The sequence below is a fragment of the Coptis chinensis genome, chromosome 5 (genome assembly GCF_015680905.1).
Source record: "Coptis chinensis isolate HL-2020 chromosome 5, ASM1568090v1, whole genome shotgun sequence".
NCBI classification, from domain to species: domain Eukaryota; kingdom Viridiplantae; phylum Streptophyta; class Magnoliopsida; order Ranunculales; family Ranunculaceae; genus Coptis; species Coptis chinensis.
The window spans coordinates 75,615,346-75,628,845 of NC_141460.1; the positions used below are offsets into that span (position 1 = coordinate 75,615,346).

Sequence of the window (13,500 nt, forward strand, 5' to 3'; positions counted from 1 at the left end):
CCTTGATGAGTGCCACTGATATTGTGTTTTCTGATGCGCACAAGCATCTCTTTAGATGGCATATCTCTATGTGCTTCCTTCAGAAATGCAATGATTTTTTTCCCACCACAAAACTTGTAGATAAATGCCAGTTCTCGTGGAACACTGTAGTGAAATCGAGGACTGAGGATATCTTCAACCGTAGAATTGATGCTTTGGAAAAACACTATAGGGTTGAGTACTCCAATTTTGTTAGTTATCTGCGAGAGACTTGGTTGCCTTACAAGGATCGATTCGTATGTTGTTGGACATATCAACACATTCGCTTTGGGAGTACAACGACCAATAGAGTCGAAGGGTCTCATGCTCAGGTGAAACGTGTTTTAGAAAATACAAACAGACATGATTTTCTAAGTATGTTTTACTTGATCCACCCGATTTTAGAGATCCAGATGTCTAAGATTAGAGGTACGTTTGAGAAGAGTCTGATTGTAACCCAACACCACCACCGGATTCCTTTATTTCGTGAACTCAGAAACCTGGTCTCAAGAAAATCTTTGGACTTGCTTTATGAATAACTAGATACCCGTGTAAGCTGTGCTGCTAAGGACTGAGTTTATTTGTGGGTGTTATTTGCACACTAGTCATGGATTGTCATGTGCTCACGAAATCATTGAACTTTAAAAGCAAGAACGTTCCATATCTTTGAGTGCTATTGATCTCTTTTGGAAAACTCTGTCTGCTTTTCCAAGTGTGTCGGTGGGTGTTGGTCCCGATTGTAGACCTTCGATGGATATGTTTATGAAAAGGTATGAAATGGCTTCTGAAGAAGAGCAGATGGTTATGGTTAGGAAACTTATGGAGATTGCTGTGCCATAAAGTACATGGCTAGAACCACCTCATGAGGAGGCAAAAACCAAAGGTCGCCATAAGTATAACACTCTGTCTTTTTATTTTATTCTCCTATAATAATAATAATAATAGGTTAAACTAAATATATGATAACTATCAGTTAAGGATAAAAGTCCCGTAGGTAAATAGATAAGTTTCATCCTTGTTTTTCGGTGAGGTTTTAAAAACTAAAAAAAGATATTCTCACGTAGAGTTTCTGGGGGAAAAACACATAAAAACTTTTATACAGAAAAAATGGGTTTTACTGAAAAAAAGAAAATGTTTTGAACGAGGAAGATCGTCTTTTTCGCGACAGTCGACTTCGGTCTTTCAATTCGGGGTTTTTCCGTTTTCAGAAATATAGCTGTTCGGTTTATAAACTGTGAGTAGTCTGAAGATGTTTTTTTAAATATTTGTTTTATGCTAATCATATCCGTAATAGGGGTTTCCTTATTTGATATCTTGTAAACTATGTTAATGGTGTCGGCTGTTAGATACAATTTCGAAGTACTAGTATATAAAAATTCTGACAAATTTGAGAATTGAACTGTCGAAGCCTTGACACCGGTTGTTAATGGCGTCGCCACAAGAACCAAATCGTCCTATTTTTTGTTGTGTTTGAATGATGTGTTTTGTTTGATTTGGTGGTGATGTTAAACTGTTGTGGTTATGATTGATGATGTTTGGCTGTGCGTGGTGAATGTAAAGGTGATTGTTTGAGAGTGGTAGTGCTGTGAAGCTTTGAACATCCATTAATGGCGTTCAAACAAGAACCAAACCGTCCGGATTTTTGTGTTGTTTAAATTATTGTTTTGTTTGTTTTTGTTGTGAGGCTATATTGTTGGGTTGAGGTGGATTGTTGGTGGTTGATTGGGTGCTGGAGAGGGGGTGAGTGAAGCTTTAGCATAACATTAATGGCGTAGATCGCAATTTTCACAGTATAAGGGAATTGAGATTTTTGGGTATCAGCAGATTTGGTTTTTGAAGGGGAGTGGAACCGTGGGGTCATAGTGGAGATAGGTTGGTGGGTTGTGGTGGTCAATTGGTGGAAGTGGCGAGCTGGTGAGGGAGGAGGAAGATGAACAATGAGGTTTTGGGTTTTTTTTGGGCTTGGGCCGAGCTAGTATGTGGGCTTGTGGGTTTTTTCTTTCTTTTTCATTTTTGGGCTTAAGTGTTAGACTTTGGGCCTTAGTCTTTGGGCTTTTGGGTTAAAGGAGGTTAGGTCTGGTTGACTGTTGTTGACCTGGCTGGTTGACTTTGACTATTGACCAGGTTTGACTTTGACCAGTTGACTAAGGTTGACTTTTAACTTGGATTATGATTCGGTCTATTAGGATAGGTCTAGGGCTATTAGCATGTTTGGCTTTAGGCTAAGACCTTTCTATATATACTTGTGTACGTGTATTAACTACTATGTGATATTTCAGTCTTTTATGATATACAACGTTATAACACTTAGACATCCATATAATTAATAACGCATAAATAAAAAATACATGAAACAAGATACTCCTTCATTCTCTAAAATAATATATGTAATAAAGTTCAATAATGTGTAAACAAATTTACCGCACCCTTTTAGAACTCTCTGCGCCTCAAGTTTTGGAAATGAGTTTTATGACTGATGATGTCATATGTTAGGTGGACATTTATTGAATGTGCCATAAATGGGTCGTTAGCATTATAAATGGGTATTCATTGAATGTGCCATGAATGACCCGGGTATTCATTGAATGTGCCATGAATGACCAGATTGGTTGGACTGCCCAAGAGAAACTAAGGTATTCGTCTTGTGGGTTAGTTGTATTATTTGAGTGTACAAGAATGTAGGGTTGGGTATTCCTTGAATGTGGCGGGAATGACCCAAGATATTCATTGAATGTGCCATGAATGGCCCGTTAGTGATATGATAGGTATTCCTTGAATGTGGCGGAAATGACCTAAGGTATTCATTGAATGTGCCATGAATGACCTGTGTTTTTATGCCCAAAGAGGTTGTGAAATATGTGTATGAAAGTCCAGAGATGGCTATGATATCGTGGTATTCGGTGGGAAAGAGGCACACAGAAATGTGTGATTTGGCAAATGTGTGGAGTGCAAATCGTGGAGTAGGTACTAAAGGGTGGGTGTATAAGAAAAGTAATCGATTAATTGATAAGAGAAATTGATTTGATTATGCGAGTGTGTTTGGGCTTACATTTGAATACCTATAGGATATCTACATATGTTATATAAAATTTCTAACTTTCTTTTGCAGGAGGGTAAGACTTAATAATATTTTTGTGCATAGACGCGGTCCTACCCTTATACAGCAGTAGATATCGGTAAGTTATAATTCAATTAGTTAGTTATTAAAATAAATTATTATAATGAGTTAATAGAATGGAAGTCTTGCTTGGGAAGAAATTATGCCGATTGAAATGACGGAACTACCTGTCTTCCAAGCTGAGAATGATTAAGTTATGATATATTTAAAGTGTTAGTTTGATAAGTAAATATTGGAAATATTTATATGTGGTTAGTCTACTCATACCAACAAATTTCATTTTGCTGACCCATGTTTGCTTTGTTTTGGCAACGTGGGTGTGTTATTAGGAACATAGGTGGAAGGCAGTGGAACCGCGGCATGTGATTTGGATTCTTACCTGGAGCAGTCTGTTAGTTCTTTTATTAGGTCCGATTCTTATTGGACGGATGTAATAATGTAGTTTACTTTTTAGTATGACATGAGAACATGGTAGTGAGGAATTTTATTCTTAGAGTTGGTTGATGTTTTGTTTTGGACGGATGATAGTTTAATAAAGTGATGGTGGAAAATTCTTGGGATTATTTTAATTTAAGTTGATTCTTTTATTATGTGGGTTTTTAGGTTTTTGGCATGTGTTGTATCCACCCCGTCATAGCTTGGGTTTTTAGATTGTACATAGCGATGTTTGAGATATTTATATTTCAAATATTCACTTTGTAATTGTTTAGAAATTCGGGTTGTGACACTAAGGATAGCTGCAAGAGAAAGCTTCCAACTGAGGATGAGAACTCTTCAAAGCGAGATTCATCTGGTTTTGAACATTCCCAACGTGAGCATGAAGAGTGGGTCTCGTCGCAACAATCGGAATGTACGCCAAATTCAAAGTCTTCTCATAAAACACCCACACCATTGAAATACGCTACTCCAAACCCACCTGCAGAGAAGGCTTCTCCGAAACCACATTTGCCACAAAAAAAAACCACACCACGGAAGAACTCTTCTAAAAAATCACCTTTACCACCTAAAATAACCACACTACGGAATAACTCTTATCAAAAATCACCTTTACCACCTAAAATAACCACACCACGGAATAACTCTTCTAAAAAATCACCTCAAAAGTTAGACATTGGCATCATAAGGGGGCCGAAACATTACAGTTTGGATATTCCAGAAGAACTGCACAAATATATTGTTAAAGTGGATGACCCTGTGGGTGATGACAATTGTGGGTATATAACAATGTGCATTGCACTGGGAAGAAGTCAGGAAGAGTGGCCGTGGATGAGAAATGAGTCGTTACAATAACTTAATGACAACCTCCCCCTATACTGTACATTGTACACTCATAGTGAGGTTAGTTTTGTGAAACTTACAATTTCTCATGCATGTGGTTGGGCACCCTATAATAAGTGGATGACCATGCCCTTTGTTGGATATCTATTTGCTTCGAGATTTAATGTCGTCCTCGTACATTTAGGAAGTACGTACTGCCATCTTATCTTGCCATTGAGAACTCAAGCAAATCCTGAGAGAGTAAAGAAAGTGTTGGGTACCGCTTACGTACATGGATGTAATTTTGTCCATGTTGAACTTGTTGATGATTGTCCGGTTCCAAAACCGATGCGAAGATAGCGTAAAGCTCAACACTTAATTGCAGATAGTTGGGATACTGCATTACAAGCAAGACAAGCGCAATTTATAGCATTGAACATTCCCAATTTAGAATTGGAAGACAAGCACACTAATGATGGGTTCGAAATACCAATAATAGATGTTGACCAGGAATAAGTCTATGTAATTAATGTTCATGTGGTTGGAATTGTAATTTGGTTTTTGATACAATTTTCTTAAATTGATGGTATTATTTGGTCGAATTTGATGTATGGATGTATGTTTGTTTGATTTGGATGGTTTGAATGTTCAATGGTGTGGCCATGTCTTTTGGGATTTGAACTTGGAAAAAATATAAAGTTATGTTTTTTGGCCTCTTGACTGGTGTGGCCAAGTCGTTTGGGACTTAGTCTAAACGGTGTGGTCATGTCATTTGGGATTTGAACTTGGAAAAATATGAAGTTCTGTTTTTTGGCCTCTTGACCAGTGTGGCCACACTGTTAAGTCCAAACGGTGTGGCCAAGTCGTTTGGGACTTGAACTTTGAAAAATAGGAAATTCTGTTTTTTGGCCTCTTTACCGGTGTGGCCAAGTCGTTTGGGACTGAAATTTGGCGAACCTCAATTTATTTTTTTCTTAACTTCCACATTCCAACAAGGACTCTTCCAACAATTCTAATACTTCTAAATTCAACTTCCATATTCCAACAATTCTCACACTTCCAAATTTAAAACCAAACACATAAAATGGAGAATCACATAACATCAAATAATGTTTTGAAATAACATATGACAAAATCAAGTATTCATAAAGTTGGGTACATATATCACAACGTCACTCTTTACAACAAAAGCAACCTAAACAACCCTATATTACTAGAACTCCAAGAGTTGGGATCAATGCTCAAGAATAGGCTGCTTCTTCACCTATGCTCCTTCACGATATCGTCCGCTAATGAACTTGCACCGGGTCAAATTGTATGCCTCCATGAACTCGTTCCGTACATCGTCTGAAATCGCAGTCCCACCCAATTGCAGGCCTTGATCGAGCAAGCGAGAAATTTCATCGACGATGGGGTGCTGTCAAAATTAAAATGAAAAACTACATTAGTATATACATTTATAAAATATCAAGACAAAAAATAAACAAAAATTAACATTGTAAGGTATTAACTAAGCAGATTATGATATGGATGACTCTATAGGGAGTAGTGATTAGGATGATCACGGTTTATCATTCGAATATGACTATTGTTTTCGTACCAACTCATGTATCTACTAACACACTCTCATGGATAAGACGGAATGGGTCCTCGATGTTCAAGTTGTATCAAGTGATTCTGCCATTTACTCCAGTAGGAAGACGCAATATTAAATTTCACATCGTACCCACGTTCGGAAGTAGTTCGCGTCGAGGTCTTTGGTCTTGGGGGATATGAGGGTACAAACTGCATATGACCCAACTGACGCATAACCCTTGAAACATTGTATTGTTCGACATCATCAAGAAAGCATATAAATCCCTCAAAAAATGCTATTTCATCCACCGGGCGTGTAGCTCGGACTTCATCATAGGGATACCATTCAACCTGTCAAATAGCATATGATCGAGGAAATTAATCATTAACCACATACTAATAATATCAATTAATAAATAAAACTATTTACAAACAAAAATGCTTACATCGGTACAAGTCATATTATCAATCACCGCTCGGGTATGCTTCAATGCAGCTATTGTGCTAGCATAAAAAGACTGAGTAACTGAGTACCTATGAGCACGCGACATGCTCAACTGATAGTCCAAGTTTGGGAATAGCCTGAACACCGGGAAGTACTCATAAATCCATGCCTAGATTAATATAGACGTACACCCAGTTAACATTGTAATAGATAGATAAAATTGACATTGAAAAGAAAAACAAAAAAATTAATACCTGTAGGAGAGTGAAATAGCCTAAAACACCCTTCACCTTGGCACTTGTGGCAGTCCCAAGACCCCTGTACAAGTAAGCCAGTAAGGCTGAACCCCACGCGTAGTCTCTGATCTCAGTAAATTTCAAAAGCAGTCTCAGATAACAAACGGGAACTGCAGTTCTAGATGTGTCGGTGAAGGCGGTACATCCAAAGAAAAATAACAGATAAGCTCTCACAGCAAACTGCAACTCATTTTGGGTTGACGCCTTCTTCACAACAACCCCATTCTCATCACGTAAATCTTCATCCGTTACCTTCCCAGTAAACTGCTTCATCAAGAAATCCATCCTAACTTTGGAAGTGAACTTATTGAATTTCATCTCCACATCTATCTTGTCCATGGGTATGCCAAGACCTTTGTGGAGGAGTTTTTTTGTCTGTTCCATGGTCAAATCAGTGTCCCCAGTCACTGCTTTGCTTCTGATCGGAACTCCTAAGAGTTGGGAAACATTGTCTAACGTGATTGTTATCTCACCCCACGGCATATGAAACATGTTGGTCTCTGGATGCCACCTTTCCACAAACGCAGAGACCAACACAGGATCCTAATGCCTGTATACACCTAAGACCAGAGCACATAAGCCAGTCCTTTGAAGCTCCACGTGAAAGTTAGAACAGTTTGAGCACTCTCCGATGATATCCCATTGTACCAACTTGTTTAGGTGCCCATGACACTTCAACACCCCTCGCTCCGCCTAAAACAACAAAAACTAAGTATTAATGTATGCACAAGGTTTCGTAATATAAAATTTAAATACTAATAGACACTACCTGCCCCTCCTAAACATCGCGAGCCACGTGCACCGCATAGTCATACAACAGATGTGGCACACGATGGCCACCTCTATAAACACCTCTCTGGAACTCCAAGTCATTGTTAAACTTTCTCATAATATTCACTAGAGGTACAGATACAGGGACTTCAGGGACTTCCTCCTCATCCTCCTCATCCTCGTCATTCTCCGGCCTCTTCTGCATCATCAACACCCTCTTCGTCATCTTCTTCACTATCAGCATGACTTACAACTACACTCTTCCCACAATCCATATTTACGTCATCGTCATCTACATCTACATCTACATCTACATCTACATCTAAATCTAAATCTACATCTACATCTACATCTACATCTACATCTACATCTACATCTACATCACTCAGAACTGTCTCCTTTATTCTCTTTTGATTTCCTAACTCTACACCACTTACAACTACATTACTGGGATCATCCGCTTTCCGATCCCCTCTACGAACTGATGCCAAGGTGGTTGTTCTTCTTCCTCTCTTTTTCTCAGGCGGGTCACCGCGACCCGAACTACTACTCCCTCCACCTAACAACTTCTTCGCACCCGTGAAAACACTTTTTGCTACATTCTTCACATTCTTTGTTTGAGGCATTGCTACAAAATATAACTAACACAAACACAAAAGAATAAGTTTGCCGAGAAACACAAAGGGGTGAATCCACAACTAATGCAGAGTACAAGCATAGAAATGAACAATATGGGCAATAGGTACAGAACTAAATGTAAACAAACTCAAAAAGAAACAGACTCTGGGTATCAACCAAGTAACTAAGTAACCAAATTCAACTAATGATTATGAGTATAAATAAAAATTCAACAAAATGGGTGTCCCTAAGTCAGTGGAACAAATCAAATTTCTAAACTTAATCCTAATATTGCTCTACCCTACCAAAACTGATCCAAAGAAGTAAGTAAAATACGTCTTGGACAAGTTATTATTAGAAATCAATATCAAAGGTCATGTTAACCTTTTAATTATACAGTTCAATATCTAGATGCTAAAAACATAGAGAACTGAAACCACAATTAAGAAAATCTTAATGACAACACAGTTATGTCTCCTTATAAAAGTAACTAGGAGGAGTATTTACGCCTTACAAGAAACAAAACAAATGTTATTATTTATCATCACAAACATATTGAATCCACCAAAATGCCAGAGCTCTAGAATAATGTATCAATTGTATGTAAAACTGCGAAATTTTATTTTATCTCGGGCAAAACAAGCAGAGCCTTGGTTTTGCTTGATATGGATCATCAGTTTTTGGTGCATATTGTCTCAAAAGGGGTGATTATTTCCGTACACAAATGACTAGATATCAAACACTAGAGAAGTTAACTGAAGGTCAGATCCAATTTTATTAGCACTTCACCAGTAGAAATGTTAACTAGGTATAAACATAACAACACTCGGAGTTGGTCACCATCAAGAAGAAATTCCATTGATATATGTAAGCATATCATGAAAACTGAATGTCCTTGTCCATAAAAAAAAAAATGTATTTGTAGAGATGCTTTTTGGTGAAACAAAAATACAAATTGAAAATGGGTAGTTCCAAAACTTTCATTTGGGCAAAATCTAAATGTAATTCTCCTTAATATAACATGAAGTTCAATCAGAATGTCAGTACGAGGAAAAAATCTCTACACCAAACATAATTAATAACACAAACTTTGAATAAAAATTGAATTTTAATCAAGTATCATTTGCGAATTAATGACACTTTGCAGTTTAACTGCAAGATGAACACATTACATTGTTAAATACAATCCCAACCTAACTTCATATTATTACTAAACAAAGAGCTATATAGAGGTTAGTGGGGAGCGAGTACAATGGTATCCCATGATCTAATATACCTTTTAATAAAAACAGGGGCAATGTAAATATTAAAACACAGTCGTAAACTAAAGAAAAACAAACCTTTAACAAATGTAAACAACATTAACGATCAAGAACAATAGAATGAAAACTTACAAATTTGATCTAGAGCACAAATCTGATCGAGAGGAGAAATCGATCGAGCGATATTGATGGACATGAAGGGTTGATTTTGATGGAGATGAAGGGCTGTTTTTTATGGAGACGAAGCTGGTTTTTTATGGAATTTGTATTTGCCGATTACATGGTTTATGGATATTTTGGTTGGGGGGTGTATGGAGTCAAGTTGTGCCCAACACAATGGGCAGACCCCTGCCCAATTCGGGGTCTCCCCAACACAAAATGGGGTCTGGCAGTAACAGGAATCTTTTAATATTGTCGAATCATTAGTAGCCTGATCACATTATTGCAAATCAAGACAATATGTTAACCAAATAATCTATTAAGAAAATAGTCATGCCCAACTAGTTTGCACTGTCCACCCAACATCAAAGTTCTGGTTCTGCCATAGCTCACGAGTTACCTGACTTAACATTTATAACCCTAACCTAACCCCAACCCATTTATTTGGCGGGTCAATCTTTAAATAATAAGGTTGTCAATTGATCTGTTTGGGCCAAATTCTGAAAAATCTAGAACTGATAAGATAATTGGGTACCTGAAACGCCAAACCGAAAAATATATATTTTATAAGAAACCGAACTGAACCGATAAGATATATTGCAAACCAAACCGATCCGAACCAAAAACTATAAAATCAATTGAATTATAAATTAAATTGATTAATTCCAACCACACAATTGATAAAATCTATACCAAATTTGACTAAAATGCTATCTTATCGGGTTCGGTGGAGGGTAAACCAATCCAATATGGCAATATGGCAATATCTTATGGGAACTCAAAATTGAACGAACCGAAACCGAATTACCATAACCCAATAGCCTTTTTTCCTGAACCGGAACCGGCTAATTTCGTGCTGGTCAAAAGTGCCACCGAGTTTGCTCCTGTGACCCAGTTGCCACCCTTAGATTAGAAAAAATGGCCGCCTCCTAAAACGAGTGACAGAAAATCTCGTCTCAGCCCGTCCTCCAGTCAATTGGTCCTTCCCGCGACATTCTAAAATTTTGAATTGAAGACGACGCCACATCGTTAATTATCGACTGGCACTCAGTTATCCAGCAGGTGTTCACTCTTTTATGAAATTTGCGAAACATTAGAGCATTATTATATTGATGAGAAGATGTTGTTTTATTTGTTTTTGTGCAGTTTCAAGGCTTTCAGAGTTTACATAATGGTCAATGCCACCAAAGGACTAGTTATCTCCAGGTAACCTTGACTGTTTCGAATGTATTTTGCAATTATTCTATAATTTGTTTTGTATACTGGGAAATGTGATGCAAAGGATTCCCTTATACACGTCTGACGCTCAAACCAATAGCACCAATAAGGGTGCTTTGTGTCCTATAAATCCCTTTATGTTTGTATGTGGTTATTTCTTGCAGTGACATACCTATGGTACAATTTATCATCAACTATAATTCGTCACTGCCAGCTTCCCAGAGGTTTATATTACATGTGCTGGACAACACTCACCTCTTCGTCCTACCAAATGTTGGTGAAATGATCCGTAGTGCCATTTCAGAATTCAGAGACCAGAATTCGTACGAGAAACCTGCCTAATTACATGCTGTGGAGGTTAAGATAATGAATCCATTGCTTTGTATCACGATCATTTAGCATAGTCAAGAAATGAATATTATGTCTTTCTGACGAAATATACTTGTTGGGACAAATGACACTCCTTGTTCACTAAACAAGGTAAAAAAATAAATTCTTATGCTTTTATATATCTGTATATTGTTCGTGGATCCTTTACCATTTAATTTTGTGCCTGTTCTATAAAAAGCAGAGTCAAGTAGGGTACAGTTATATTCTCAACACGATTACCAGGGTATATGTTGAAAGACTAGAACATAACCAAGTTGTCGTAGCGATCTTAATCTCCTGGCTTGTTCCTAGACCCTCTGTTTAGTAATTTTTCGAACTTTTTTCAAACTTTGTATTAAAATCAACAGATCATAGATGCGTAACTTATCACTTAGGGTCAGTTACCAGTAATGATCATCACCTGGTCTTTATGTGTGTCACACAAGGCTCGGGTAGTTTATATTCCATGGAATGGCCCAGGCCTTCATCTCTGTTGAGTTTCCATGACTATCTTCACCAAGAGCTGAAAGAGGATGGTTAGTGGAAAGAATTTGAGACCTAGAACTTTGACTGAGGGCGGTGGGTTGGCACCATGTTTGATCAAAATTCTACTGCAACACATACAAATGAAATAAAGGAGAAAAATAGGCCGACTCATGTAGTTAATGGGGCATATGTGTATGGTTTACCTGCTGGCTTCAGTTCCCTGTGTTGATGTTTGTTGGTGTGTCTTTCCATTTTCATCGGTAGCCCTGATGCTTGGAGCTAGTCTTTCATCTGAGGCTAGGCATCTACACCCATTATTAGGGATCTTCTGCTGCAATATGTAGGAAGGTAGTTCCTTTATTGCGCCGTATTTCATTGTAGCACCTGTTCAGGTCATTCATCGTTCTCTCATTTGGTCTGCGTAGGGACCCTTTTAGATCTAAGTGGAGATTGGAGAGTGCATTTGATGGAAGCATTGGTTGTACTCCTAACTGTCTGGGGCCTAGGCAGCTAGGCTCAAGTCTCCTATATGGGAAGAGATGGGCCGTGTGGAGGAGGAGTTGGTCCCAGTCTCATGGCCCCTTTAGCTGGCTCGCGCCGAGGTAGTTTACATCATTGGACGGCGATTCTGCCACATAAGATAAAATTTCTTTTGAAGTGGATTTGGAAAAAGAGTTATTAAAAAAACATTTAGGGATATGGTTACAACTGTGTCAATTGATATAAAATTACAAAACAAAATATTTTATTGAATGTGTCAAGACCATATGTCTAATGTGGAATACTAAATTAGTTGTTATTGTTATTTGTAGTTATTGTAATAATAGTGATAGTATGGTTATGATTATTTTAGTTCTTCCGAATTTTATACTTGGGATGTGTCTTAATATTGTATAGGTTCTTTTGCCCATAAAGTGCAGATTCCTATCAAGTCTTAATCACTAGGCTCCACACTTGACTAGTTAACAGATTGGCTCCACCTAGATCAGTGTCTGTAACCAATAATCTTGGTCTATAAAGTGTACTGCATAAGTTGTTAACTGAGCAAAATGCTCCAAGATTGTTGACCACTTTCTAAGGAATTCTAGCATTATTTTCTCTTATTACTTGACAGAATCTAGTTGTTATTGTAGCATGTACAAGTATATGAGAGCACTTGGATCACAAATTTGGGGTTCCTGTCGTCAGTTGATCCTGCATTCCTGCAGTTATCAGGTTAGATGCAAAATAAGCAAGCCGACCTTTCCACAATGAGCCACTCGAGTATATCCAGTTGTTGGTTGTAGGGTTCCCTTTGGTAGACCCCATAGCTCAGATGGTTGGCAAACTTCATTGCAATGATGAAATAGGTAGAGGTTTCGGTTCCTCTCATATAGGAAGATGTAAAATATATTGGACTGAGTGTTCATACACGATGTGCTAAACTTAGTAAGTACGTCCAGTCCATCCGACATCTCTCTGATGTTGGGTATGATCAAATAAAATGTATATGTTTGGGTTGAATTTCTGGAATCCTCTTTACACATTGTGGGTTAGTTGAGGTTAAAATATTAACTCCGAACAGTTATTGTCGTAGCAGTAGTTACATCCTGATCAGTATTTTATGTGAGACTGGGTACCGTTATTGAAGTTGTAAATGAATGTATTCAGCTGATGACACTGACAGCCATTTTACCTGAATAATCTACTCAGAAGTTCCCTGGGCCTTAGATCGAATGCTTCATTGAGGGTGGAACTTCCAAATCACAATAAACAAAAGTAGATAAGACGTCAATTCCCAATAGCTTCCACCATACAACTACTTTTTCCGCAAGAAACATAAGCTTCAATTGCAAAAGCCTTTAAAAGGCCTTATACCTTCCTTCAGCCGCACAGTACTCATTTTCTCTTTGCCTCTTTAGTCTGGTC

General features: G+C 37.8%; 2 protein-coding genes across 2 annotated transcripts; one reads left to right on the forward strand and one right to left on the reverse strand.

Moving 5' to 3' along the window:
* Nucleotides 1-5,935: 5,935 nt before the first annotated feature.
* LOC147498934 (protein MAINTENANCE OF MERISTEMS-like) lies at nucleotides 5,936-8,038 on the reverse strand. Its single transcript, XM_086559079.1, has 2 exons — nucleotides 6,668-8,038; nucleotides 5,936-6,582 (listed from the first exon to the last, which is right to left on the reverse strand). The coding sequence occupies exons 1-2, from the start codon at nucleotides 7,199-7,201 to the stop codon at nucleotides 6,391-6,393; spliced, it is 726 nt and encodes a 241-aa protein (XP_086415205.1). The 5' UTR covers nucleotides 7,202-8,038; the 3' UTR covers nucleotides 5,936-6,390.
* A 2,344-nt stretch (nucleotides 8,039-10,382) lies between these two features.
* On the forward strand, nucleotides 10,383-11,246 carry LOC147498935 (general transcription and DNA repair factor IIH subunit TFB5-like). Its single transcript, XM_086560776.1, has 3 exons — nucleotides 10,383-10,581; nucleotides 10,666-10,725; nucleotides 10,902-11,246. The coding sequence occupies exons 2-3, from the start codon at nucleotides 10,691-10,693 to the stop codon at nucleotides 11,077-11,079; spliced, it is 213 nt and encodes a 70-aa protein (XP_086416902.1). The 5' UTR covers nucleotides 10,383-10,581; nucleotides 10,666-10,690; the 3' UTR covers nucleotides 11,080-11,246.
* Nucleotides 11,247-13,500: the final 2,254 nt, after the last annotated feature.

What these genes read in the sequence shown, in the direction of transcription:
- LOC147498934 (XM_086559079.1), bottom strand. Translation starts at nt 7,201, where the DNA reads ATGTTTCATATGCCGTGGGGTGAGATAACAATCACGTTAGACAATGTT. An exon ending in GCTATTTCACTCTCCTACAG is followed by an intron (nt 6,583 to 6,667) that starts GTATTAATTTTT and finishes ATATTAATCTAG; the next exon opens with GCATGGATTTATGAGTACTT.
- LOC147498935 (XM_086560776.1), top strand. Translation starts at nt 10,691, where the DNA reads ATGGTCAATGCCACCAAAGGACTAGTTATCTCCAG. An exon ending in AAAGGACTAGTTATCTCCAG is followed by an intron (nt 10,726 to 10,901) that starts GTAACCTTGACT and finishes TATTTCTTGCAG; the next exon opens with TGACATACCTATGGTACAAT.